This window comes from Elephantulus edwardii, unplaced genomic scaffold (genome assembly GCF_000299155.1).
Source record: "Elephantulus edwardii isolate Elephantulus edwardi_28Jun2011 unplaced genomic scaffold, EleEdw1.0 scaffold00119, whole genome shotgun sequence".
Taxonomy (NCBI): domain Eukaryota; kingdom Metazoa; phylum Chordata; class Mammalia; order Macroscelidea; family Macroscelididae; genus Elephantulus; species Elephantulus edwardii.
In genome coordinates, this window is record NW_006399869.1 from 10697438 (window position 1) to 10725157 (window position 27720).

Below are 27720 nucleotides of genomic sequence, written 5' to 3' on the forward strand. Positions count from 1 at the left end.
CTTTCTTGCCTCTGCAGCTAAGACAGAATGAAGCCACTGGGTGGCATGCAACGTGAGTGGGCGTATCTTTTTTAAGTCATTTTTGGAAAGAGGTTGCATTTAAGACAAAATCTGAATGTTATTTAAAATGATTATAAAATAGCAGCAACATTCTTAGTCTGCTTTTGCAGAGAGTTCTAACTGGAATTCTGAGCATCACTGAGACAACCCCCACACATCGCTCACCTGTCGTTTTCCAACAGACATTTCTCCAAGAGAAAGTTCTGAAACATTAAGAAGCTCATGAAATTTTGGGGTGCTCAATTACACTTTTTATAACAAAAGTTTAGAATCAGTCCTTTAAAGCTAGATTTCTCCTTACAAGGGCCAAATTTCAACAAGCCACTAAGTTCACACTGTAATTGACCTGATCTTATATTGAATCATTTTCTATGAAACCCTGAAAAGTGGTGAATGCAGAAAAGTGCCCAAAATGTGTAAACAAGGAAAAGGAATTAGAATGACAGGGAATGCTTTAACTGGTTCAGATGCAAAGGATGTACCATCATTACATGTGAGTACAGGTATTCACAAGTAATGAAAAACCCATGGTGACCGAGCTGAGCCACAGTAAGGTTCATTCTACTTCTGCAAACATTGGTAATGTGAAATTAGTGAATTTAAAGCACTAAACTCAAGTGTGAAGCTAATGGAAATGTTAAAAGAATAAAACCTCAATCTTAATGACAGAAGAGACATGAAAATGAATGTTCCTAAATGCTTTCATGCACTCATTCAGTCATTCATTCATTCATTCACACTTTACATCCTCAAGAGAGAGAAATGTAACAGATCTGACCTATCTCCAAGAAAGAATTCATCCATTCTCCTCACTGGTACTGCTGGTATACGCTTTCAAACAAATAACTAGCCTATATGTGTGAGAAAGAAAATGAAAAATTAACATTTACTTGCATTTAGGGTCAGGATTTTACCATTTAAAAATTTTGAAGTCATTCTAACTCTTAAGAGGAAGTTCACTTTATGTTCTTAGCTAAGGAGGACATATGAAAAGGCCTGGAATTAATTCAATATAAATGAGTAAAAGGAAACCAGAGTCAGATTACAATGTATTGTACTCAGATCTGCAAAGTGACAGTACTTTAACTTTACTAAATGAGCTCTCTTTATTAATGCTTACCTGTATTTTTTTAACGTTTCCTACTTAATTCTGCATGTTAGTACACTGCCTGTTTCAGGGGAAGTAAACTAAGTAAAATTTCTATTAACAGAAAACTAGGTGGTTTTCTTTTTAAAGTGAACTATGCTAATGTGTAAACTTTTTTTTTTTTTGTTAGCACATTGTGTCTGCTGGGCAAGTTAACTTCTAGAAAGATGTTTTTTTTTGGCTTTTTTTTTTTTTAATAAAGGAGTTAGAAGGCACAGAGATGAGAAGGTAAAAACTGAAAGGGAACATTTCTAAATGTTCAAACCAGTTACTTTTATTTTGTCATCTTCAATTCTGGTGGGTTTCACTTTCCAATAAAGACAGGTGTGCCTTTTACCATATAGTCATCTGTATCAGCCAACATAGGAAGAAAATGGCTTCAGCTGTGTTTACCAGCTGAACAGAAACACTCTTATAGAAATAACTTTGGTAAATGGCCTCCTTTAAAAAGGCTGCTGTGAAAGCTCTAAAATACAAGGATAAGAACATAGTGTCAGATTACAAACTTTCCGGCAACAGTCTGTCATGGTGGGGTTAGGATGCTCCACGGACTCCTGAGTTGACTATCAAGACCCTGTACTACTAGTCTACCCCTAACCCACCTGTGGTTTCATCTGCAACAACGTAAATTCCAGGAAGAAATGAAAACAGTGGGGTCCTAAAGCATTCTCTCTTTCCACCATGCAAACCTCTTTCAAGTTGTATTTCACACCTGAACACCTTTAGCCACCAGAGCTAACAATGGTACACTGTGGCTTTCTTCATTTCACCTACTATGAAAAGCCAACTCTGACTTGGTATCCAAAGTTCTTATTAGGGCAGTCTCCTCAGAGGGGCAAAGTATGCTTTCTCTAGCTTGGAGAGCTCATGCTTAACTCGGAAACATTTTCTACTGGAATGATGTGTACACTGTTTATCTTGTTGCTTCAAAGTAACCAAAACCTGAACAAGCCCACTTCATGTGTCCTTACACTGAACACAGAGCACAAGGCAATCTGTACTACTAGCTTCGTGCTTACTGTAGTGCTTATTTCTCCTCTTTTCAAAGAAGCTCACTCTGTTGATCCATGGGTAACAAAAGGCCTAAAGTATTCATGAAAAACACAAAAGCCATTATGTCAAGTAAACCTAAAGTCTTCCAATGAAGCATCACTTGAAAGCAAAAAAAAAAAAAACAACACAAAGTGGAATGATGGCTTCAGCTTGCTCTTCTCATGCTACTGGCGTCAGGGAGAGCTTATTTCTTTGTCCTTCAGTTGAGAATTTTCAAAGAAGAGCTGTCCTGAGCTTTATAGGAGTATCTGAGCCACGTAAGGAGAATGAGTGCTGGCAATAGCAGTCAGCAGAGGCAAGTCGTTAGATTCAATCCTGAAAATTGGAAAAATAAAAGTATTTTAAAATTCACACATATTTCATATGATAGCAGCCTAACAACCAATCTAGGAAAATTTGGAAATACGACAAAGAGATCTTTTTTAAAAATCTGTAGCTCTTTTCTGAATAGTCATAGTCTATGTACTAGTATTTCATTATTTTAGTTTTGGAGTTGATATATAAAAATCTATTTTTGTATTGTACCTAAGCAATTAAAATTAATAAAGTTTCTCATCTGTTGAGAAAAAAAAAAAAAAAAGCACCGAAGGATATTTCTAGGAGCCAAGGTTCCCAGACAATTTCTTGAAACCAATTAAAAAGTGTAACAGGTGGAAAGATAACATAAACACGGTTTTTAAAAAAGAAGTAAAAAGTAAAATCTCTAATTGGATAACTTCTAAGGAAGCAAAGGGAAATATGCAGGCAAGTGATGTGTATACAGGTGAACATATGTAAACACATGTACATGTGAACATGTGCATCCCCTCAGGTGTGCTTATACGTGTGGACACATGGAGTGTAACAACCTCATTATGTTAGACATTATTGTTTCTCCATCATTCTTCAGTCAACACTCCTAAATGTAAATTAGTCCTCAGAAAGTGATGATGGAAATAATGTCTTAAAAAACCGTGAGGTTTTCTAAGTAGGGTACATGTTTGTTAGGTCTTCCCTATGTGTTCTAGACACTGAGAGAAGACACACACTATGCTGAATCCAGACACATCGTCCTTCAAATAGACATGGCTTTGGCAGCTCCCTTCAAGCAAAGGCTGTTACAGTATGGTCGCTGCCTACATGATCCTATATTGTGAAAAAGAGCAGCCAGTCTGGGGGGTGGAGGGTAGGTCTCTGTTCTTTCCCTTTAATTCTAAATATTTAAAGATTTAAAAAAGCCCTCAAAACACTCCATGGAGCTTTCCATTAATTTTCCAATAATGCTATCTCCAGTTCTAATTTTGGAGTAGACAAGTTTAGTGTTGTGGCCCTGACTGTAAAGGAAGGTAATAAAGATGGATGCCATTTCTATTAATAATGGGCCAAGAGGATCCAGAGATTAGTGCCAAAGGTAAATAAATCCATACCATCCCTCTAGATGCGTTGGTGATGGACACCTATCAGAGCCAAGCACTTGGCAAAGGTCATAGAAATACAAACGGCATATAAAAAACAACATGTAACCAGAGACTTTATAAGGTAAACATGAGGCTAATGAAGAGATAAACAACAAAGCAAAAAATATGGCATAAATATGTGCTATAGGTTAAGTGCAAAGGCAAATACTTCAGAAGATCAAAATTGTATTTTTAAAAAGCTTATGCAAAAGGAAGACAGGAAGTCATACCCTGAGAGTCAAAGATGCAATATGTGCCAAGACTGTAGAGGTCTAAGCTCTTGTCTTAACACAAAACATAAAGGTGGATATTACATATACAGTATTTTTCCCCTTCTAAGTTAGGGAGTATAAGATCACAGATATAAGAGGATAATTCTTCATACATAATATATTTTGCTCTGTGTTGAAAAATGAAGCAGAGAGTAAAACAACCGTCAGCATTTCTTCTCCTACAGCACTCAAATGAGCTCATTGCTTTTGAATCAGAACCAACCCATAGCTGACCCTCTATTGGGTTTCCAAGGCTGTAAATCACACAGGAGGAAACAGCCTATCTTTTCTGCAGAGCTGCCTCTGAGTTGTGTAACCCTCTACAGACTATACCACCAGAGTTCCCTTCTTCTAGCCAAGCTACAGAAAATAGTCTTTGAAAAATGATATATGTTATACTATGAGTTGCAAACGACTCAATGGCACATGACAGCAACATAAAGTAAGTTTCTTCTTGGGTGGACTTGTAATGAAAGAGAGAAAAGTGAAGCCATTCCATGGAGACCCAGACCCCTGAAAGGCCAGGAGAAATGCTGCTCTTGCAAACTGGTGGAAGGCTGCCACTGCTCGTGTAAGGAGGAAACTACAAACACAAGTGTTGCTTCATGCCTGATGGGCTGAGGCAGTGACATCTCACTGAAATTGTTAAAAAATGGGCACACAAAAGGAGACTGGATTTTTCCCCACCAACTGCTCCAGGAGAAGGATGGGTAATCTCCCCTGAAACATACTGCGTCTGAAAATACACTGCAGGGTCAGCTCCAGGTCGGTTCTGACTCAATGGCACCAAAAAACAACAGTTTAAAGATGAGGAGGGGATGGTTAAACACTTGGCTGCCTATCAAAATGTTCAAGTCCATCCAAAGGTGCCTTGGGAGAAATGCCTAGTGGAGCCACTTCAGAAAAATGAGTCAATACAAATCCTAAGGAACAGAGTTCTTCTCTGACATACAGAATCATCAGTCAGAGTTGACCAGCTGGAAAATGGTTTTCAGCATGAAAATAATCTGGGGAGATTATGAACACGCACTTTATAGTTCTGTGATTCTTTCCAGATGTGACAGGGCAGTAACAGATGCAAGAGATGTGTTGTTCCTTGGAGAGCAACAGAGGCAAGCCCTGAATAGATACCCAGACCCTTCAATGAGTTTTCAGGCCTGCAGGCTGCGGATGGCACGGGCTAAGTGGCTCAGAGGGCTCAGGGTTAAGAGCAGCCCCATTCACAGGGAAGACAGCAGCGCTTTACAGGACTCACCCCAGCACAACACCCAGTTCTTTCACATGGACTCGTGTGTGTCCCCGGAGATATTCAGACAGCATTTTACTTTTCAGGTACATCTCCTGTAGTCTGTCTTCAAGATGCATGACACACTGTGAAGTCAAAAATACTCAGAATGAGGGCTGGATCTCATAGCTCTGCCAATATTTTGAGAGTTAAAATTCCTATTTATAATTATACATCTTAATTTCTAGTTACACAGTTATAACCTCATCTCTCTTAAGTGCAGTTAAAAAACTTTAAAGACATCTTAAATCCTAATATTGTTGTTGTTGTTGTTATGTGCCGTCGAGTCACCTGCGACTCATAGCGACCCTATGTACAATAGCCCTAAACTCCGCTCTGTCCGGTGCCAATCGCACTGTTAGCTGGTAAAAAAATAAGCTTTTATAAAAGAAATTTGTTTTCAAATAGAAATACTTTCATATATCTTTACAGCCTTTGGGGGGGGATCACTGTTACTGAGCTTACTCTGTTATGTCCTTTTAAAAACCTTTAACTTTTAAAACGTCACGTATTTTATTAAGTATTCTTTATTGATATAATTTTTGTGGATTATTTTTGAGAATGTGAAAATACTATCATTTACTAACCACAAGCAATCTGTATTTTGCTATTTAAAATACTTTGTAAAGAACATCTTTATATTTTTCTCCTGTATCTTGGATTATTTTGTATTCCCAGAAGTGGAATGACAGAATGCCTGGAATAAGGTTATTTTGAACAATTTTTTTTTTCTTTCAAGGGTACATGTTAACTAGGTCTTTAATAGCAATTTTTTTAAAAAAGCAATTATTTTCAGGACAACTCTACCCTTGGAAATACATCCAACTTCATTTTTTAGAGAATAGCGACCATCTGTGTCTTTCACCAGAGGCAAATGGTTTTGCATTTGGCAAGCAGAGGTATCCAAGCATCTTCAGCAAGACACCTGATGGCTCTGGCAAGGATAATTCCATCATACACAATTTTCTTCTAGACCATTACGCCTGTTATTTTTCAAGGTAAAGAAGATTAACAGATGCATTTGAAAATGTTGATCTTGACCATCTGGGCTGATCAGTGACATGGAAAAAGTATCCATCAGAAATGTGAACATTACAGGTTTTTATCAGCTTAAAATCTTAAATGCTTTGGGATGTGTGGGTGAAACTCATCTGGTAACTGACTAAAAGTAACAGTCAAATCAAGGAAGAGTTCACTGATTTTTTTAAAAAATTATTTCCTCCAAGTAGTGTGTAGGAAGTTAGGCTGCTAAGCCAAAGGTCACACCTCTCTGAGAGTTCGAATCTACCAGCGGCTCCATGGGAGAAAGACAGGCAGTCTCCTCCTGTGCAATTTATGGCTTCAGAAAGCCTGCTGGAGAGTCTGCTAGGCACTGGTTCCAGCTAAATGGCAGTGAGTTTATTCCCTCCAAGTAAACAGTAAAAAGTTCTCATGCTAAATTGCAGCTCTTTATGACATAAAACACCACTAAGTCATTTCAGTTCTTAGCAACAGTGCTAAAAAAATATTTAAAAAGAACATTTAAAAAAAATTGTTCATTTACAGTGTTTCCGCAGCCCCAAGAAGCCTCTATGTTATGTATGGTGTGGCAATCCAGAGAACACTGGTCTAAATGGAACGCATACTAAACTTGAAATTAGAAAATTTGTTAGGTAAATTTTTAAAAATGTTTCTCTTATCAAGTAAAACCTTATTTATTTATTCTTATCATATAAAACCTGTGTTTTCATTATTATTTTAAAATAAAACCTGTATTCTCTCCAATTCCTTATTTATACTTTCTGAGATTTTATTTTTTAGAGAGATTTTTTTTTTTAATTCCTGAAATATTAAAGTGATTTTTAGCCTGAAAAGACCCTGAGGGTTTTCAAGACTGTAAATCTTTATGGAAACAGACTGCCTTATCGTCCACAGAATGGCTGATGGGTTCAATCTGTTAACCTTTCGGCTTGTAGTGAAGTGCTTAACCACTGTGCCACCAAGGCTCCTCTGCAAGCCTAACGGCTACTGAGTGTTCTCAGTCAAGTGTTCGGCACGTGTTTTCAATTCAAGTAGTTTATTCAGGTGATATTTAAAGAGAATTTCTTATGGCAGGTAAAATTTTCTTTAATCTTGGTTTTGTCAAGTAAGTAATTCCTAATTCATTTCGTCAGTCAGCTCATGGAGAACTGCAGTTGGTGCAGTGACTGTTGGGAGGTGTTGTTCAGGTTCACTCACAGGTGACCCTACACAAAACAGAACAAAGTACTGCCTTGTCCTGGGCCAGCCTCACAACTGTGACTATGTCTGAGCGCACTGTTGCAGCCCCTGGGTCAGCTCATCTTGTTGAGGGTCTTTTCTCTTTTCCTCTGAGCCTCTATTTTACCATGTATGCTGTCCTTCTCCACAGAGCAGTCCCTCCTGACAACATGTCCAAAGTACATAAGAGGATGCCTCATCATCTTCAATAGGAAGGCGTATTCTGGTTGTACTTCCTCCAAGACAGATTTCTTTGTTCTTATGACAGTCCATGGTATATTCAATACTGTTTACCAGATCACAGTTAAAAGGCATCAATTCTTCTTCAGGCTTTCTTATTCATTGTCCAGCTTTCACATGCATATGAGATGAGTGGAAATTCCAAGGCCTGGCTGCATTTAAAAGTTGGATAAATACAAAATAGTAAAACACTATGAAACTTAATGCATTTTCCTTTCTTTACAGAAAAGAAGACAGCGGCCTGTAAATAAGGATAACTTACGCTGCTTCTAGAAAGAAGAACTTCCTACACATGTAGAACAAAACTAAGTAGTGATAGTCAAACACTTCTCATATTACTCCATGACAGATATTTTCCAAAAGTATGTTTTTGGTTAAAGCTAAATAAAGACATTAGCGAAGAGGTGGTGACAGTCTTTGGATACTATTAGATGTGCTTTAAGAAACTATAATTAACAATTATACTAATAGTAGCTGTCTCTTGAGTGCTTATAATGTCTAAGACTATTCCAAGAGCTTTACATGAACTGTGCTATTAATTTTCATAGCTATATTAAATCAGTGCTAGTATTTCACCAGTTTTGCAGACAGGATTTGAGGATTAGACAGTCATACAGTTATTAAGACTCAAGCTTGGGTATGACTCGAGGCTATCGGACTCCAAGGCCTGGGCATTAACAATTAAAATACACTGGCTGTAATAAATGCCTTAGATTTCAAGAATGCTAACAACTTAAAAAGTAACATCTTATTTCTCACATGCAGACATTCTCATAATATGTTTGTTTAGGAGGGATGTTTCACAAGTAAGAAAACTGAGGATCAGAAATGCTCAGGACCATCAGGGTCACAGAACTCTGTGACAAAGCCTAGACCTTTACCTAGTCATGGTTAGTGTCCTTCTGTTATGCCACACTGCCACTAATGTACTGGTGGCTAGACAGATCCTAAAGCTCCTTCGGTGTGTACACGTTTTCAGCATTTCTGATCAATGTGGTGTGAATTCAGCAAAATAAGTATTTCTGAGGAATGTGGTTTTTAGTAAAATAAGTATCCTGGAAAATGATCATTCATTACATTAGCAATTTGTATAAATAATAAACATACAGTTTCCTGCTCCATTGTTACAGAGCTCTGGATCATGTGAAAAGGCCTGAAAAGAAGGTAACCGATGCTCTGGTCTGAGTCCTACTTCACAGAGCAACATAGTGGGGAAGGAGGGAAACAGGAGATAAAATAGTTTCTTTCATCTGTGCACTGATCTCCAGGGTCAGCTCATCTAAGATTTTCCTAACTACATATACCCCTTAAGACTCTCATACTTTTGAAATCCTTCTCTGACCCTCTCTAAATACAGAGCTTTAAAAAAAAAATAAATACAGAGCTTTGTATGTGTGCACATATACTGAGAAAGATTTGGTATGAATATCAATTGCAGGACCTGGGCAGGGGTGTCCACTAGCCTTCTATCTTTTAGTCTTGGTTTGGGTCTACATATTCAATACTCCATTTGAAAAGGACCAAATAATACCATCTTGCCGGGATGTGATCCTTCATAATGTCAGAGGGGTTTATACAAACAATATTCCATTTCTTCCATAATAACTCTAAGGAAGTTCCCTGAGTAAGAGGAACTACAGTCCCTTCAGAAACGACTCTTCATGAATTTGAGAATTCTAACTTCCTGTTAAGCATCGCCCCCCCAACCTTACTTATTTTGCCAGATATCATTTTATTATTTTTTTCCAGACATCATTTTAAAAATATTTCAGTGTCACTGTATTCTATTTATTTCATGGAAGGGATAATATTACTGAAATCTCTCCTGCTTGCTGATTTCATATTGCATTTTCCATTTTCACTTATGAAATCTCCAATTATATGAAAAAGAATATATTTGAATTAATGACTGGATCATAAAAATGCTGTAAGGGTGTTTTTTTAAAAAACAAAACACTGAAAACTGTAACTCTTTGATGATATGAGAATACTTACAAAATCAGCAGGGAGGTGAAGCTTGTAAAGCTGCAAAATTGATTGAAGTAAACTGGACACCTGACTTGAGACCAGAACATCTTGACCCAGTTTCACGCTGTCCATCACTTTCCTCTGACTTGTGGCGACCTGGACACTCCACTTATCTGTGTCTGCGATAATACAGACAGCTTCGGCTATCGGCTCATCAAGCACAGGATGCTGAAAGGCAAATAACACAGCGGGTCAGCGCTCCACAACACCTCCAAGGGACACTCAAAATGTCCAGAGTGTTTTGTCTAGCATTAATCTTAATAGCTTAGAAACTGGTGACAGGAACTCTAGGAATTTAACTCTGTTGTAACTGGGTGCTAGCAAACTGGTTCCAACTCATGGCAACTCTGTGAACAACAGAACAACACTCTTTGGTCCTGGGCCCTCCTCAGACTGCGAGGCTTGAACACTGTGTTGCAGTCCCTGCCCCCTGTGAGAGTCTTCCTCTCTTTTGCTGACAACTCTCTACTTTTCCAAGCATGTTGTTCTTCTCCAGGGCTTAACCCTCCTGACAACATGTCCAAAGTACATGAGTGGAACTCCTTATCATCTCACCTCTAAATGGTATTCTAGTGGAACTTTGTCCAAGACAGATTTGTATGATCTCTGGAAGTCTACTGTCTAATCAATAGTCTCTAACACCCTAATTCAAAGACGTTAACTTTGTTTTGGTTTTTCTGATTCACTGTCCAGTTTTCACATGTGGACACTGAATAATTACGATATAGAGACCCTGTGTGTTTCTACCATTTTTCCTACATGCTTCCTGCATCGTTCAGTATTTCACCCCTAGAAACAGTACAGTGTTGTTACGTGCCATCCTTATATTATCACATGTTCAAATAACTGTAAACATGAAAAATAATTTCACATAACAGACTCTTATGAAGCCCTGTTTCTTAAGAATGGTTCTAGTCTTCTAGACCTGCTTGCTAGTCAAAGAGATCAGTGACTCCCTTCACTTTGCCCTGCCACATTCATGCAAAGGTTTGTGCGCGCTCACCCCTCTCCTCTACTTCCACAGACGAGCACGCTATCCAAAATAGCTCAGGAGCATCCCTTTACATGTTCCTGCTCAATAAGGATGTGAAAAATCGAAGCAAGATGCCAACACTCACCACCCATTTGGCTTGGGTTTTGTGAATAAAGAGAACGAAATTCTGGAAATGAAAATATAATTTTAAGAGGTTCGATATCAAACGCCTCACTGATTTTCATTTGTCATAGTCCAAATGTGTTAAGCAGATTACAGCCAAATCTATACTATAGTCTTTTTCTTCAAAATACTTGTATTTGGAAAGTGCATATAATCATTATTGATACACATACTCATATACATAAATGTATGCGTGTTGTGTATGATGAGCTAAATGTAAGCCAATCATCTTTCATAGTAAAAGACAGCCTATACCGCTCTAATTTATTTGCAGTCATAATTTGGAACTTAGTTTCAAACTGAAGGTCAAATTTATTTCTTCAAAAAGAATTTAAAAAGCCTTTGTAAAACAAGCCAAACCTACTGCAAATGCTATTGTAACTAAGCTTTTCTATGCATTTGTATGTTCTTGGATAAGAAAAATTCATGTATTCACTGAAAGAAGAAATTTAGAATTAAAACCTAGTTGCTGTTGTTGTTAAATGCCATTGAGTCACAGACAACTCATAGCGACCTTTTCTTTGTTTCTCCAAGTTCATAGGGTTTCCAGAGGCAAGCTATTTTGGAAGTGGATGCCACTCCCCCATCATAGTGGTAGGGAAGGGAAAACAATGCCATTCCAAAGCAGCATACAGACTATTATGTATATGGTACCACCATTAAAGACACAGATTTTAAGCAACAAACTGCAAGGACAAGGTCAATGGGCTCACTCAATGGGTATCTATAGCAGATTCTCCACACACGTTAGGAAGGTTCTAGATATTATAACAAAAATGAACAGGGGAGCTGGCTCACTTATTTCAAAAGAAGTAGTGGGGGGAAAAAAGAAGTAGTGGGACCTAGAGGGTAAAAGAAATGTTAAAAAAAACCCGCAATAATGAATGATTTTTTTTTCTACAGTGAACTGGAAAAGGGGAAGGGAAGGAGAGGGGGTAAAATGTGCAAAATTGAATGAATGAAAAAATCTAACTTCTCTGTAAATGTTTGTTAAAATGACAATTAAAATTTTGTTTAAAAAAATTATAACAAGAAAAATATTGTTATTGTTGTTGTTGTTGTTGCTCTTGTTAGGTGCCGCTGAGTCGAATACAACTCAGCCAACCTGTGAACAAAAGATCTGAACACTTCTATCTTGAGCCATACTGATACATCCTAACACAAGAGCCCATTGCAGCAGTCACCATGTCAATCTGCCTGGTTGAGGGTCTTCCTCTTCTTCGCCAACTCTCCACCCTTCCCAGCATCAAGTTGTTCTTCAAGGAATAGCCCCATCTGACAACATGCCCAAAGTATATGAGGAAAAGCCTCATTATTCTTGCTTCCCAAGAGCACTCCGGCTGAACCCTTACCAAGACCTAACTGTTCGTTCTCTTGGCCATCCATGGGATGCTCAATGAACTGGAAAAATCTGAGCTACCCAATCCAAACCACTGCCATCCAGTCAAATTCGACTATAGGACAGAGCAGAACTGCCCCAAAGGGTTCCCAAAGCTGTGAATCTTCATTCTTTCATCTTTCTCACCCAGAGACACTACATTTCAGTTAGCAACCCAACGCTTAACCTGCTACACCACCAAGGCTCCAGTCCTGAGAAAAGAATAAAGACTAATGGGTAAAAGGGTTAGGGTAAATTGCTAAAACAGAACCCTCTGAGGGTTGAATCTTTTCTCCCTTAGAGTCTGGTACCATAAAAATGCTGTTTTTAGTTTGGTGCTTCCTCAAAAAGCTGAACATAGAAATTCCACAGGACCCAGCTATTCCACTGCTTGGACTATACCCTAAGAGAATGAGAAGTGAGGCACAAACGGAGACTTGAACACCAATGTTCAGCATTATTCACCATCACAAGAACATGAAAACAGCCCAGATGTCCAACCACAGTCCAAAGGATTGAGAAATTATGGTACATCCACACAATGGAATACTACGCAGCATGCAGGAGCAATGATTTCTAAATTATTACCTAACTTGGGAGGGACTGGAGAGCATAATATGTTGAGTAAACTAACTCAGTTACATAAGGACAAATACTATATAGAATCATTATTGTAGAATGAGCGTGAGGATCCAAGGGGGAAGGGAGGGTGGAAACGGGTGAGCATGAGTGTGGGGGTTGGAGGGGATTAATTATATGGTCCCACAATTTGATGGAGGGGAGTTAGGGAAATGGGAAGGAACTGATGTGAGAAACAATGTACTAGAATTTTGTAAATAAATTAGTATAATAAAAAAAGACTGTTACTTTTGAGTGAAACTAAAAGTAGAAGCATAAGCCAAGGACAGAGGTAGTAATTTGCATTCTCTAACACATCTAAGATTTCTATGTATGCAGGCTCCTGGGGGACCAACAGTTACACATATTTAAAACTACTTGAAAAATCACATATTTTTTTAAAAAAAAACTTACACATATTCAGGTCACTAAGGAATTGTGCTATCCATAGGTACACGGATCAAATCTACCTACCAGCTGTTTTGCAGGAGAATGATGGGCAATCTCCTCCGGTTTGATTTACTAACTCAGAAAACCCGCTGATGGGCCAACTATGAACTGGTTCCAGCTCAAGAGAACTTAACAATAATAGATACCTAACATAGGCATTCTTTAATTTATCCTTGTAGCAAACCAACTGTCTCAATCTAACCTGCTTATATAATTGACTGGCTACTCGATTACTTACTGAAGAATCCTAAAGGAAGAAGAAAATATAAATAGTCATAAAAGACATAAATACTAGAGGGAGGTAACAAATGACAATCAACGACCTCAGTTAAAATTCAAAGGGCTATTCTCTTCTCATGTAGTCTAGCCTCCTACAATGTCAGAAATTTGAGGTTTAAGCTGGAGATTTTGGACATTTATCCTTCCAACAGAAACAACCTTTTTACAGAGAGGTCAACTGGCTTATCAGTCAGTGTCTAAGCTTTTAGAATTTAAAGGACTTTAAGATCTAGAAAGCCATGTTAAGATTTGTCAGAGAAATAAATACTTACATGCACCCTGTAACCTGAAATTTTATTGAACCATATTTAGGGAGCTCTGGTGGCTCAGGTAAGGAGCTCTGCTACCAACTCAAAGGCAGGTGCTTCAAATTGACCAGCTGCTAAGCAGGAGAAAGACAGGCAATCTGTGTGACTTACAGCCTCTAAAAATTTGCTTGAGGGCCAGTTCTGAGCTGATCCTGACTCAATGGTAACAACATAAGGATTTGTGGGTCTGTTTCTACGAAGTATTAGTTGACAAACACATTCAAATTGCTCAGATTTCTGAGTCTACAAAATATACCTCGATTCATCCATACTTCTGTTTAAACTTCCAGAAATACTTACAAGTTTTGGGTAGATAGGAGACATGAATCTGAGAATTCAATCAAAGGTAATGATAAAATTACAGCAAAAATTCTGAAGTCCATAGAATTGAGTTTGAACACTCTCTGTCATTTACTGGCTATGAGATAATCATGAACACATCAATATAGGTCTTAATCCAATGGAACAGAAAAACTGAGAACCCAGGAACAGATCTAGCTATCTATGGTCAACTGATAATCAACAAGGAAATAAAACCTATCAAATGGCGATATGACAACCTCTTCAACAAATGGTGCTGGCAAAACTGGACTGCCACCTGCAGAAAGCTGAAACAAGATCCACAATTCACCACATACACAAAAATCAACTCAAGGTGGATCAGAGACCTGGGAGTAAGGCTCAAAACCATAAAACTCATAAGAGACAAAGTTGGATCAAGCTCAGAAGGCTTAGCCTAGGGTATATAGAGACTGCCAAATACAGGCAGAAATGCACAATCTTAAGAGGATAAAATTGATGAATGGGACATTCTAAAAATTAAATCTCTGTGCACATCAAAAACTTTTCTCAAAGGGGTGAAAAGAAAACCTACTGATTGGGAACAAACGTTTGGCAATACCAACTCAGACAAGGGTCTCCTAATGAAAGTTTACTCTTGGGCCTCCACAAGAAAAAGACTGATAACCCAATTAAAAATGGACAAAAGACATGGAAAGAATTTTCACAGAGGAAAATGGCCAACAGACACATGAAGAAAGGTTCCAAATCACTGGCAATAAGAGAGATGCAAATCAAAACCACAATGAAGTACCATCTCACTCCAGTAGCAGTGACAAAATTTAACAGGACAGCAAGTAATAAATGTCAGAGAGGATGTGGTGAGATAGGAACTCTCCCATTGTTGGTGGGATTGTAAAATGGTACAACCACTCTGGAAGGCAATTTGGCATTTCCTCAAAAAGCTGAACACAGACATTCCATATGACCCAGCTATTCCACGGCTTGAAATATACCCCCAAAAAATGAGAACTGAGACACAAATGGAGATTTGTACACCAATGTTCATAGCTATGTCATTCACCATGGCAAGAATGTGGAAACAGCCTAGATGCCCAACCACAATTGAATGGATACATTCATACAATGGAATACTACTGTTGCACACAGCAGCCATGACTTTGTAAATTAGTACATAAAATGGGAGGGACTGGAGAGGATTATGCTGAGTGAAGTAACTCAGTCCCACAAGGACAAATATTGTATAAACCCATTATTGTAGAATGAGTTTGAGGATCCAAGGGAAAGGGAGAGTGGAAGCAGAGGGGTGAGGATGGGCATGGGAAGTTAATCATAAGGTTGCACAATTTAATGAGGGGGGGTGTGTATGTGTAAATGAAATGGGAAAGATCCAGTGTGAAAAACAATGTCTTCAAACTTTGTAACTAAACCACTTTGGATTGCTGAGATACTGAATGGTGTGTCATAAAGCCATAACGGTTACACATGGTTGAATGTTTGGTATATCTCACTGATTAAGACAGGCTTGAAAGCAGGAGTGGCATCTACTTCTTGAACATGCCTGTGGAAACTATTAACTTAGATGAAGGACAATAGTTCTTTTGTTTATAGGGTTGGTACTTAATGGCAGTTAACAACAACATGTAACACCAAAGTCCTTCTCTCCATTTTGGAGTTGGATGAAGCGGTTGGAGTCTGTAAGATGGTGCTCTCGTTTGTGTTGAGGATCTGTGTGGATTGTTTGGTTATTTTTATTTAAGCCTCTTGTTTACAGTCAACAAGACCTTGTGTGAGAGGCCTTAATATTTAAAGTTGGGCCCGAGGGATTATATTTTAATCCCTATGTTATTGTATTTTGGAGGAACATTCTTCTAAGTCATACAGCACTCTGGTCAATTTGCTGTGCTGAGGTAATCTGGGTTTGCTGTGACACTGAATCTTGTGCCACTGGGGTCTCAAATGCCATAATGGAACAATTGTGCCATAGGTGTGCCAAACACCATAATGGTTACCCATTGCGGGCAGTGTTTGGTGGAGCTCCCAGATTGGTTCAAGTTTAGAAGCAGTAGTGGCATCACTTCCTAAACCATATGCCTCTGGAAACTCTATGAACTTGGAGAAACCACAACAGTTATAGAAAGGCTTCAGGTCTTTTGTTCATAGGGTAGCTATGATTCGTGCAGGACTTGATGGCAATCAACAATAACAAACAACGCGCGTGCGTGTGTGTGTATGTATGTGTCTTAGTGATATATATAGATATACAGATACATAGATATATATATAGATATATATCTATATATAAATGTAACAGTATTTAAACTATTATAAAGTTAAAATGACAACAAGAAATGTAGAAAATATAGCACAGTGCCTGACATTTACTAGGTACCTAAACATTAGTTTGCTTTCTTATATCATCTTTTTTTTATGGCCTCTAAATCTTTAAATTTAGAACTCAGAAACAGTGAGATGGTTCAGTGGCTTAATTAATGCATTCACCCAAACCCCAAACTTCCTAAAACACCACATTATAATTTTCCTCACTAACTTAAAAAAAAAAAATAACAGAGTTCTTCTCAATCTGGTCCATCTCACCCAGACATAGTTAATGCCTAGTGTTCAAGAAGCTTTAACTCTAGGCAGAGGATCCTTACCTCAGGCAGCACCCAAAATGTACTCCACTGACTACACGTTTTACAGTCACTCAAGGACACTGCTTGGGTTCCACCCTCCTTGTGAAGGCTTCCCATATGCACTGCCCATCCCCTGATCTCTGAGAGCACTTGCTGTCTACATCATTCATTTCAGCACTTAATCACACACAGTCTCAAATTGTTCTTGACTCCACATCTGCTTGTCTACTCAGTGACTTTTTAAGTAACTCAAGGACAGAAATCACATTTTCTTTCTCTTCTGTAGTCTCCAAAATGAACCTAACAAAATGGCAGGCACGTGCTACATATCTAAGGAATGTTAGCTGCAGAGAACAATTCTGTTCTGATTCAGTGCAGCTCCTACTAAGTTACCTGCACACTTATTAATGTATTTTTTCAATGTATCATATTTAAATGGATGACATTTCACATGATTATCAATTTTTAATTTGACTAATAAGAATAGGAAAATATCACTGCCATATTACATGTTTCTTCTAACCATTTCCTTGTTTAACAAGTAACTTTTTTCTGTGGTAGGATATATATTTATATAGGTATTTCTATGTTGTATATACATATATCAATGTCAGTCTAGAGACTTAAGGTGTGCCAGATTCAGGACATGGTCTTCTCAATTACTTGCTATGCATCAGACAGCTGGACAATGAATAAGGATAATGGAAGAATTGATGCCTTTGAGTTATAGTGCTGAAGAAGAGTCTTGAACATACCAGAGGCTGCCAAGAAAAAAAATAGGTTTGTCCTGGAGAAGTTGAAACCAAGTTTCTCCTTGGATGTTAGAATTTTGAAGCTCTATCTCACATACTTTGGGCATGTGACCAGGAGGGACCAGTCTTTAGAGAAGGACATCATGTTCTGAAGGGTGGAGGGAAAGCAGGAAAGGAAGACTCTGGATGAGACTGATTAATACAGGAACTAGGGCAATGGGGGTAGGCATGTCTGAGTCAGTAAGGATAGGCAGGGTTCAGAGCTGTTGTACACAGGGTTACTATGAGTTGCAGGCAACTCTATGGCATATAACAATATAGATATATGCCTCACAGATGTGAATACTGAGGACTATATATATCAACATATGTATGTATGTAAATATATACACATACATATAAAAACAGAATCAAGGAATTCATTTAAGTGTTTCTAACTTTTTGCAAAAAGTATGCAACAGTCTCTAGTATGAAATTCTCAGATCTTGTCAAGGGTAGTGTTCCCTTGAAGTGTGAATATGGAGAATGAATAAGGTGTGTGAATGATAACTGAAGTTTATTGTCAATAGAAGAAAACGCATCTGCCTCATTAATACATTTTACTGTGACACTTCCTCATCTCTATGCTGTTGGCCTTGCCCAATACATATTCTAAAGTGACCCTTCTAGCATCCTCAAAGTTGCCTCAGCGTCAAGGGAGACAGAAGAGGGCTGCAGAAGTATATTCACAACTTGGTCTAGAATCTGTTCATCAGTTACAAAGGCGCGGACCGACCGGTCAGAACTAGCTGCTGAATGGTTTCTTTCAAACGCAAGAGGAACAAGTGATCTACAACTCATGTCTTTAGAAGTACCTCCCTGTAGCTTTGATTCTACTCTTGAGACATTCTGGACAATGAAGCACAAGAGTTATCTTGCTTCATTTGATTGTCAAATTGCTTATCATTCTGTGTAATTCAGTAAATCTGGTAACTTGAACTTGAATAAGAAGTTGCTGCATTATGCTAAGTGAACTCAGTCCCATAAGGAGAAATACTGTTTAAGACCATTATAGTAGAAATAGATAGCTGGTAAAATGTGTCTGAGGATCCAGGGGGGCAGGGTAGGAGTAGAGGGGTGAAGATGTGGGGGTGGGGTATAATCAGTGTCACACAATTTGATGGGTGGAAAGAGGGGTGAGTAAAGGAAATGAGAAAGATCTGATATGAAAAACAATATATACAAAGTTTGTAAGTAAACCAGTATAAAATAAAATGATAAAAAACATAAGTTGCTCCATCACAAAATACCTTCTCACAAAGATTCTTACCACTGCATTTCAATGACTTAACATTAACCTTTACACAGCTTTGATAAAAATCCACATAAGGAAAATGCAATGATTAATGAAATAAACCTGCTCAGTACTTACTTTTCATTAATTAATTCTGTCTTCAGAATCCCTTTTTTTAATTCTTCTTCTCCTTTGGGAAGAAGACCCACCCACATATTCTGTTCTTGATGGCTTTCAAATTGAGCAATTAAGCTATATCAAAGAGTTCCAGTGAATCTAATCTGATTCTGGAAAGATATGTAAGGACTGCAGTTATGTATGGATTGCTAATTAGGGTACAAAAGGTTCAAAGCAAACAAAATGAATAAAAATTTTAAAACAAAAAATATCCCCTGCTTGTGAAAAAAAAATCATTCTCTTTATCTATGCAAAGAAAAGAAATTTGGTCATCATCAATTATTCTTAAACATCTCCTCTAGTCTATAAAGTCATTCAGAAAGTTGTCTTTTGTTAAATATTAAACATTTAGACCTTTCTGGCAGCAGTTTTACCAACAGGTCAGAAAGAACTCCAATGAAGCAGTCGGTAATGAAACTGTAGTAGATTAGTAAAATGTTGCACAATCAATCATCTGGAAGACTCTCACGTTCCCTGAAAGAACCACTACTCTCCCTTGCATCTTTCCTTCATACTCTGTGCCCTTCATTTAGCTCGCTCCTATCAACTTCCTAAGTCAGATGGCACTGCCTTCAAGAAGTCCTTACCACAAACTATCCCAAGTGCTTTTCAGTGGCCTATGATGACCACTGCCTCAGAATCCATACTAATTTGTACTATTTCTTTCTTTGTGTTTCCCATTACTCTTCAGAATCGTTGAGAGGAGGTATCCTGCCTAACCTCTGGCTGCTTAAGAGTTTTCTGTGCCCCTCCCTGTTTCTAAATGTGGGTGTGCTTTATTCACTTTCCTTGGAAATAACTGGGTTTATTTAATCTGAAGAATCTCCCGCCATTCTTGCTTCAAATTTTGTTTTTCCTATTCTCTCTAGAGAAAGAGGGAAGGGTTCAGGCATGTAAAGTGTGGTGAGAGGCGTGGAGGGATGTCAAGAGGGCCTGACCTTCCGTGTGTTTATGCCTGTCAAGGACTGGCTCACTGAATAATGTCCACACTCCGTCTGCAGGCTTGAAAACTGTGTGTAACCTCTGAAATAGACTCAATTGTCAGGCTGGTTATTTGCTGAGGAAAAACAGAGATTAAAGCCATGAAATGGTGCTCAAGGTAAAAAAGATCGCTAGAATATTTATTTAAATATGTCTTTGACTCCAAAAAGAAATGAAAGAGGATGAGTACCCTTTTGCAAACAATGACACAGTTTTCCACAAACCTTGTAAGTAGTGGGGGGAAAAGGGGGAAACATAAAAATTAGAGATGTGTCTAACCTTACATGATGTAAGAGAAATGGAGCCTGAGAGACCTGTAATAAGCTTTTGTCTCCTTACGTAAAGAAAACAAGCACAAAGAGCCACCTCATGATATTTAAATGCATTACTCCTCCCCTTTATTTCTTAAAGGAAACCTACTATTTCTCTTCATTTCAGAATAGTTACACCAACCATCCTACTTTAACCCAAAGTAATTCACATCAAACCTAGTTTTATGGGGAAATAGCCAATTAACGCTACTAACCACTTTCTATGTAATAGGTACCAGGCAAGGTGCTGAGGATATAGAGACAAACAAGACCTATATCTCTGTTTCAAGGTACCTGCCACTTTCATAGAAGGAGCAAACATTGAAACAGAGCAAAAGTATGGTGCACAAAGTGCTAAGGGAGCATGAGGTGAACATATTTGTGAGTCCTGGGATGATTTCAGAGAAGAGGCAACCTCTGAACTGGGTCTTCAAGAATGAATATATGCTTGTTCCATAGGGCCTTGGGAAAAGAAGCACAAAAGACAGAGGTGAGAAGGTGGAAGAAAATCTGGGCCATTAAAAAGATAGCAAACACGGTTACTGGAGCATAAAAGATGCAGGAATACATATATATGTACACGTTTGAGGGGCAATTCAAGCCAAGAAGTTTACGATTTAGTCTCTGAGAAAGTGGGAAACTACTTAGGTAGAAGAGTTAATATTTAAAGAGATACCTAGAAGCAACCTCCTAACCCCTGCATCAGTTGGGGTGGTTACTGGGGACATCACAAACACAGGAATGAAAAAAACAATTAACAAGATATGGTGAGTGACTACAGGTGATGACACCCAGAGGTCAGTATTTTCTCCAATATTTTTAACCCAACTTAAAAAAAAAGATATTTTCACATCTGATATCACCCCGTGTAAGTACCTGCGCATGAGTGAATATTTGTATGCATGTAGTAAATGTACATATATAAATGCAGACACATTAAAAAAATACTGTTTTATTACACAGTGCTGTTAGGTGTCACCAAGCTGCCATTCATAGTTCTTATGTTCACAGTGCCCAGAACAAAACCCTGTAGGATCCTGTCAATTCTTGCGCTCTCTACTGTGCTTAACCTATTGTCACAATCACTGTGTCCATCCATCTCCTTGAGGGGCTTCTTTTCTTTCACTGACTCTCCATTTTTCAGAGCAGGATGTCCTTCTCCAAGGACTGACTCCCCATAACATGCCCAAAGCACATGAGGAAGTCTCCACATCTTTCCTTCTAAAGAGCACTCTGGATGCACTGCTTCTAAGAAAGACTCTCTAAACAATAGTGAACTCTAATCATGTGCAATGACTTTCAGTTCTTTTCTGTATCATTTATAGGAAATGTGTGATCAAAACATAGTTATGGGCCATAGTAAATAGTTTTATACATATAAATAAACACCCAAACCTCCCCAAAACAAAAATCAAAACAAAAAGCCGCCATAAGCAGCTCGCAGCTCTGGTGGTGCTGTACTCAGGGCTACAGAACAGGAACACTGTGTGATTAGACCCAAGGCATTGCTGTGCTCATTATCTAACACAGGGAAATGAAAGCAACAAGAGGTGTTCTAAAATAGCAGATTTGCCCTACATAGAGAATTTCTTTGCAACTTTATCGATTTTAAGGTTGGTGATGACCTGAGGCACTTAATGTTGTTTGTGTTCCTTAAGTAATGATTTATCATCTGATGTCACTTGCTGCTCTTTTGTGGTCTCACTGGCTGATTACGCCACAAGGTTTAATTAGGTATTCAGGAGCATGTATCACAGCCACGCTTTCAGCAGAGTTCCTATCTGTACTACTGATTCCTGAATGGTATTTCAGGAGTCAATCTGTTGCTGCTCTTAAAATGAAATTGAAGAGTTTATATCCAACTATTACTTTGCTTTGTAGATTATTCTGTAAAATTCCTGAAGCCCTAGAGCATAGGTTTTTAAAAAACATTAAAATGTGATGCTAATTTTGGTCTTGATGAGCCTACCCGGCAGAGTTCTAGTCGCCTGGCCTGCTCTTGTGAGGTCAAAGGCAAAGGTGAAGCAGACGCTTCCCATGCTAAGAGGATGTGGGTTCACCTTGCCTAGTCACCTCCAATCAAGAGTGTTCTGGGAGTGACAAGGGCATAACTATTTAGATGGATTTGATGCACATTTGCATACAGCTTTCTAAACTTTCATAGTAATTTTCATTTTTTGCTAAATTAATGGTTGTCATTCTGCTTTTCATTTTAAAAGCATGTTTTCGCTGCTTTAGAGTTTACAAAGCACTTTCACATACATTATTTTAATAGCTAACATTTACGACATTTAGTGTGTGCCAGGCACTGTGTTAATGCACATTATCTGACAGAATTCATCAAACCAAATTCACGGTAAAAGGACTGTTATTATCTTCCATAAAAGACGAAATGGATGCTGACAAAACTAAAGAGACCTTCTCAAAGATATAATGTCACTAATGAGTGACCCATGATCCAAACCCAAGTTTGTCTGCCTTCATGAGTCAAACTCCTAACAACATGGACTAAGAGTTTGTCTCCTCCTCTGAATGGACTCTCCTGAGGTTTGGTTATGCCAATTAATTTACCTAAGCCTGTCAGTCTGTCTTTAGTACCAGGACTTGAACTCAAACCATCAATACTAAGTCCATGTTCTTCTGCCTCACCGTCTTATCCCATCATTCAAGATCTTCACATCGTACATGTCAGCAATCCTGACAGGCAGACAATGGTGCAGGAGGGGGAAAAGCAGAGAGAAGCTATTTGAGGGGCACAAGCACAGAACGCTGCTGGTTCTCTTTCTTTCTATTTGAAGTAATAGTAAAACAGTGGAAAGAACACACATTCAGATGTAGCGGGGTAGGGGGGAATGAAGCTAAATATTACCTTGCCTACACTAATCAAAAGCAGCTGTATAATCTATAGTCTAGGAGGCAGAGAGACAGTTCAAAGAATGAGTGACAGAAAAGTAGTAATATAGGATTAAACAAGAACATATGTTCAAATATTTCAAGAACACAAGAATCTGAACATGTGAAAGCCAATAATAAAGTTAACATATCTTTCCTTCATAAACTAAAAAAAAGTACAAAAGAATACGTTTTCAATCTTGAAAGCTTGAGAATGAAATTCTACAAAGGAGTTCTACAAACTAGTCACTGTGGTTGTAAAAGTGCCTGTTCATATAAAACCGATTTGAAAATGCAATCCTACAAGGCAAACCAAACAACCCAATGCTGCATACTTTACCACCTACTCACTCCTGATGAGTCAATTCCAACCCACAGTGACCCCACAGGTCACAGAATTGCCCAGTGTTTCCCAGGCTGTAATCTCTACAGGAGGAGAGTGCCACATCTTTCTTCCTCAGAGGCGCAGGGGTTTGAACTGCTGACTTTTCAGTCAGCTGCTGAGTGCTTAACTGCTTTGCCATCAGAGCTCCTTCAATCCAGCATTATTTTTGTTATTACGAGGCGCTATCAAGTTGATTACAACTCATAGTAACCTTGTAAACAACAAATGAAAACCCTGCCTGATTCTAGGCCATTCTCACAATCTCTGCAGTGCTAACATCTACTGTTGTGATCATTGCATCAGTTCATCCCACTGAGAGTCTTTCTTCTTTTGCCGACTCTCTATTTTTCCAAGCATAATGTCGTTTTCCAAGGTCTGATCTCTCCTAATAATATGCCCAAAGTATGCGAGACAAAATCTCACTCTCCTTGCCTTTAAGAACCACCTTAACCACACTTCCCACAGACAGAATTCTGTTTGTTCTTCTTACTGTACATAGTTTTCAATACTCTCTGCCAACTCCAGAATTCAAAAGCATTGATTCTTCTTCAGTCTGTCTTATTCACTGTTTAACATTCAGACCCATAAGAAGCAACTGAAAATATCATGGCTTGGGTCAGGCACACCTTAGTCTATAAACTGATATCCTTACTCTTCAGCACTTTAAAGAAATTCTTGGTAGCTGATTTTCCCAAGGCAATGCACCTTTTTGTTTTTCTTACTGCTTTTACTATGGGTGTTGATTGTTCCTCTAAGTAAAATGAAATAGTTGACAAGTTCAATCTTTTCTCCATTTATGTGGTGTTGCTTATTGGTCAAGTAGTGAGGAATTTGTTTTCCTGATGTTGAGATGTAATCTATATTGAAGACTGTAGTCTCTGATCTTCTGTAGCAAGTGTTTCTTTCAAGCCCTCTTTCAGCAAAAAGAGTTCTGTCATCTGCATGAAGGCTGAGTCTTCCTTCTATCCAGACGCCACATTTTTTCTACATAGTCCAGCTTCTCAAATAACTCCCTCAGTATAGAGACTGAATAGCTATGGAGAAAAGATACAACCCTGAAGCATACCTTTCAATTCTGAATAAGTCTAGAAAATATATTGATAACCTAAATAAACTGTTTTCAATATGCTTTACATATTCCTCTCAAATCAAAGTCTAATCAAGTTCAGCAGGACTACTGAAGATAATGTTTAAAAATTAAGTTTTAGAAGACAGTAATGAAAAAAGAAATTCATGCTAAATGCTTTTTCCTTTACAAGCTATCTTTGCAGCTCTAACTTTAGTCACATACTAGTTTTTATTTCTTTTTCTGGCAACAGTCATAAGAATTTGAGTAAAGATTAGGTTTTATAGGGCAGTAAACTCAATATAAAGTCTTAAGAAATTCCCTATTTATTTTTCAACCAATATTTGTAAGTGAAAGATGAAAGTCAAGCTACTTTTTAAAAAATAAAACACACTGCCCTGTATATCACAGGCCCAGTCTGGAAGGCAGTTTAAATGGAACACGACTTCAAAAGCAAGATTCATTATAATGAATGTGTCAAGTGAAATTAGAAATTAGCTAATGGTAATTGGGTACATTCTGAATATATTAAACTTCTGAAGATATCTTTATGAACCCTTCACAATTTCCTATTAATCTCCATGCGTGGCTGCACTATGGATATATTCACAATTTGACACAATATAGGTTATTATGCTTAATAACTTTTGATCTCTTAGGGAGATCTGCAGTGTGGAAGACAAAATGAGAAAGCTATGGTGTGAAAACACTACTTTTGAAAGGAATGAAAATGAAACATGGACAATCTTCAGGAATATCGTAAACACGGTTTTGGTTTTTTTTCAAGTATAAGAATTATGGAATCGCAGGGTTGCTATAAAAAATCTAATATGCAAAAAAATATGGAAAATAAAACATAACTTTTTATTATAGTTTGGGTCAAAGATTACATAGCAAGTTAGAATTCCATTCAACAATATACACATTTTGTTTCAACACATTAACTGCAATCCCCTTAATGTAACCACATTCTTCCCATTTCCTCCTTGAGTTCCCCAATTCCATTTTTCCTGCCCCTTTCTGCCTTCTGAGATTAAAAATGAAAACCTTTCCCATGCAGCTGGAGCTCACATCTGTAAAGCTGCTATCACTGAGGACCATCCTGACAGCTCACAGTGTCCTGGTGCTTCCTCAGCAGCAGAACACTGGACAATAACAACACTAGTCTTGTAAGTCAAACTGACAGCACAGGAGAAAGAAGTCCCTCACAGGTTTTACACTTGTGGATGGCAACAGAACAAGGAAACTGAGCAGGAAATGAGGTCTCCTAACTCCAACAGTACAGAAGGCTACTAGATGAAAACAATTACATTTATAAAGTTACCCAAGGAGCATATACTTGGGAAAACCACCTCTCTTATTTGAGGATCACTGATGTACAGGCTTCTGGAAGTACACAGTGCTCATCACAAATATGACAAGAAGCTATTATAAACTTCCTTATAGAAACAGAAACAACTTCATAGCTACATTTGAGAGATAACTTGGTGAGTGGTGATGTCTAACCAGAAAGAAGGGTGGGGTTAAGAATGTTCTAGTGCAAACATGTCCATTGTGCTGGCCTTTCTGGCTTCAGGCCACCTTCCCCCATGTCTCTCTCTCTGTCTCTCTGCTCCTTGTCCTCTGGGATGGAGATGAAGGAAGGAGGGCAAGCTTTTCTCCCTCACTTCACACAAACATCTTTAGCATGTTTAAATGGGTCTGATGTGTGTTTAAGTCTTCACAGAAAAGACATTCAAGACCAAAGAAAATATGTAATGCCTTTGTCCCACGTTGCAAAGGAGACACAACATTCACTGGGTGAAGATGGAGATAAAAAGGCAAATTCCAAATTTCTTAATGGCCTAAAGACTTTCCGTGTAGCACAAGATATGCTATGTTTTCAATGCAAAAATAAGTATTTTTTGCACATCTGCCCCAACAGCAGTTCAATTAAAAACAGGTCCATCCGATTTGCAGTTTCCTCAACTGCTCGGTTCCTGTCACACTTTAGATAGCAGAAAAGCACTTAATGACATCCACAAAGCAATTTTCCAGCAAGCCTTGTTAATCTTTATACAGTCATCCTCATGCAGCCATCAAAGTGAACTTAAAGACAAATCAGTTAAAATAAATTACTTTTAGGAACGTGTAAGGATCAAATAAAAAGAAAACCTTATGTGACATCTCTTCGGTCCTCTCCATGACGGTATGTAATTGCCCCCATCTGTACTTTTTATTCTCTTTGCCCTGTTTACCCCCATCCCCAAACTCACAGATCCTCTCTGCCCTTCTCTGTCCTTTCTGTGCCCCAGGAGGCTGACCTCCACAAACGACAGAACTGTATCTGCACCAGCTGTGGCCTTCCTGTCTAGCTTCCAGCTGGGCTCAGGCAATGGAAAGCACCAGAAGAGATCAGAAGACAAGAGGTGAGAGATGGCAGGTAGTTATCTTCTCACCCTCATCCCTTTTGCAGCTAGGTACCCTCCAGGGCTCCAGCATCACTGTCCCTTCTGCTTACCTTTCTAGGTGCGGAAAAATCTTCCTAGAACTGCTAGTCCCCGGGCGCTTCACCAGCCTTTGCTGTTCGCCAGACCTGTCCACACTTTCATAAACAATCTCTTTATGACACTCTCTTTGGTCTAGGTCATTGTGAGGGGTCCACATGTCACTGACACACTGTTGGCGGCCAGAGGCTTCATGCTGGGTCACTTACATGTACAGTATGGATTAGATCTGCCATCAGGCACTGCTTCAGCTTCTCATCGTTGCTGGTTCCATGGAGCACCAGATCAGGCATGTACGTGGGGCAATAACCTGCCAAGAGTGACCGGCCAAAGTTTCTCACACTCTGGTTGCTGATGCTCTGGGACCTAAAACAATATTAAGGGGGAAAAAAGTATATATTTCTGGGAAACCCCAATAATATTGTTGTTGTTGTTATGTGCCGTCGAGTCGCCTGCGACTCATAGCGACCCTATGTACAACAGCCCTAAACTCCGCTCTGTCCTGTGCCAATT

At 38.5% G+C, this 27720-nt stretch overlaps 1 protein-coding gene across 1 annotated transcript in view; it reads right to left on the reverse strand.

Annotated features, from left to right (window-relative positions):
* Nucleotides 1–2496: 2496 nt before the first annotated feature.
* The window catches only part of FNIP2 (folliculin interacting protein 2), a 163599-nt gene continuing 138375 nt past the window's right edge, over nt 2497–27720 (reverse strand). The window contains exons 14-17 of the mRNA XM_006892778.1: nt 27417–27573; nt 9727–9927; nt 5224–5339; nt 2497–2575 (exon numbers count right to left, since the gene is read on the reverse strand). Of these exons, the coding sequence (XP_006892840.1) occupies nt 2497–2575; nt 5224–5339; nt 9727–9927; nt 27417–27573 (553 nt within the window). The remainder of the gene's footprint in view (nt 2576–5223; nt 5340–9726; nt 9928–27416; nt 27574–27720) is intronic.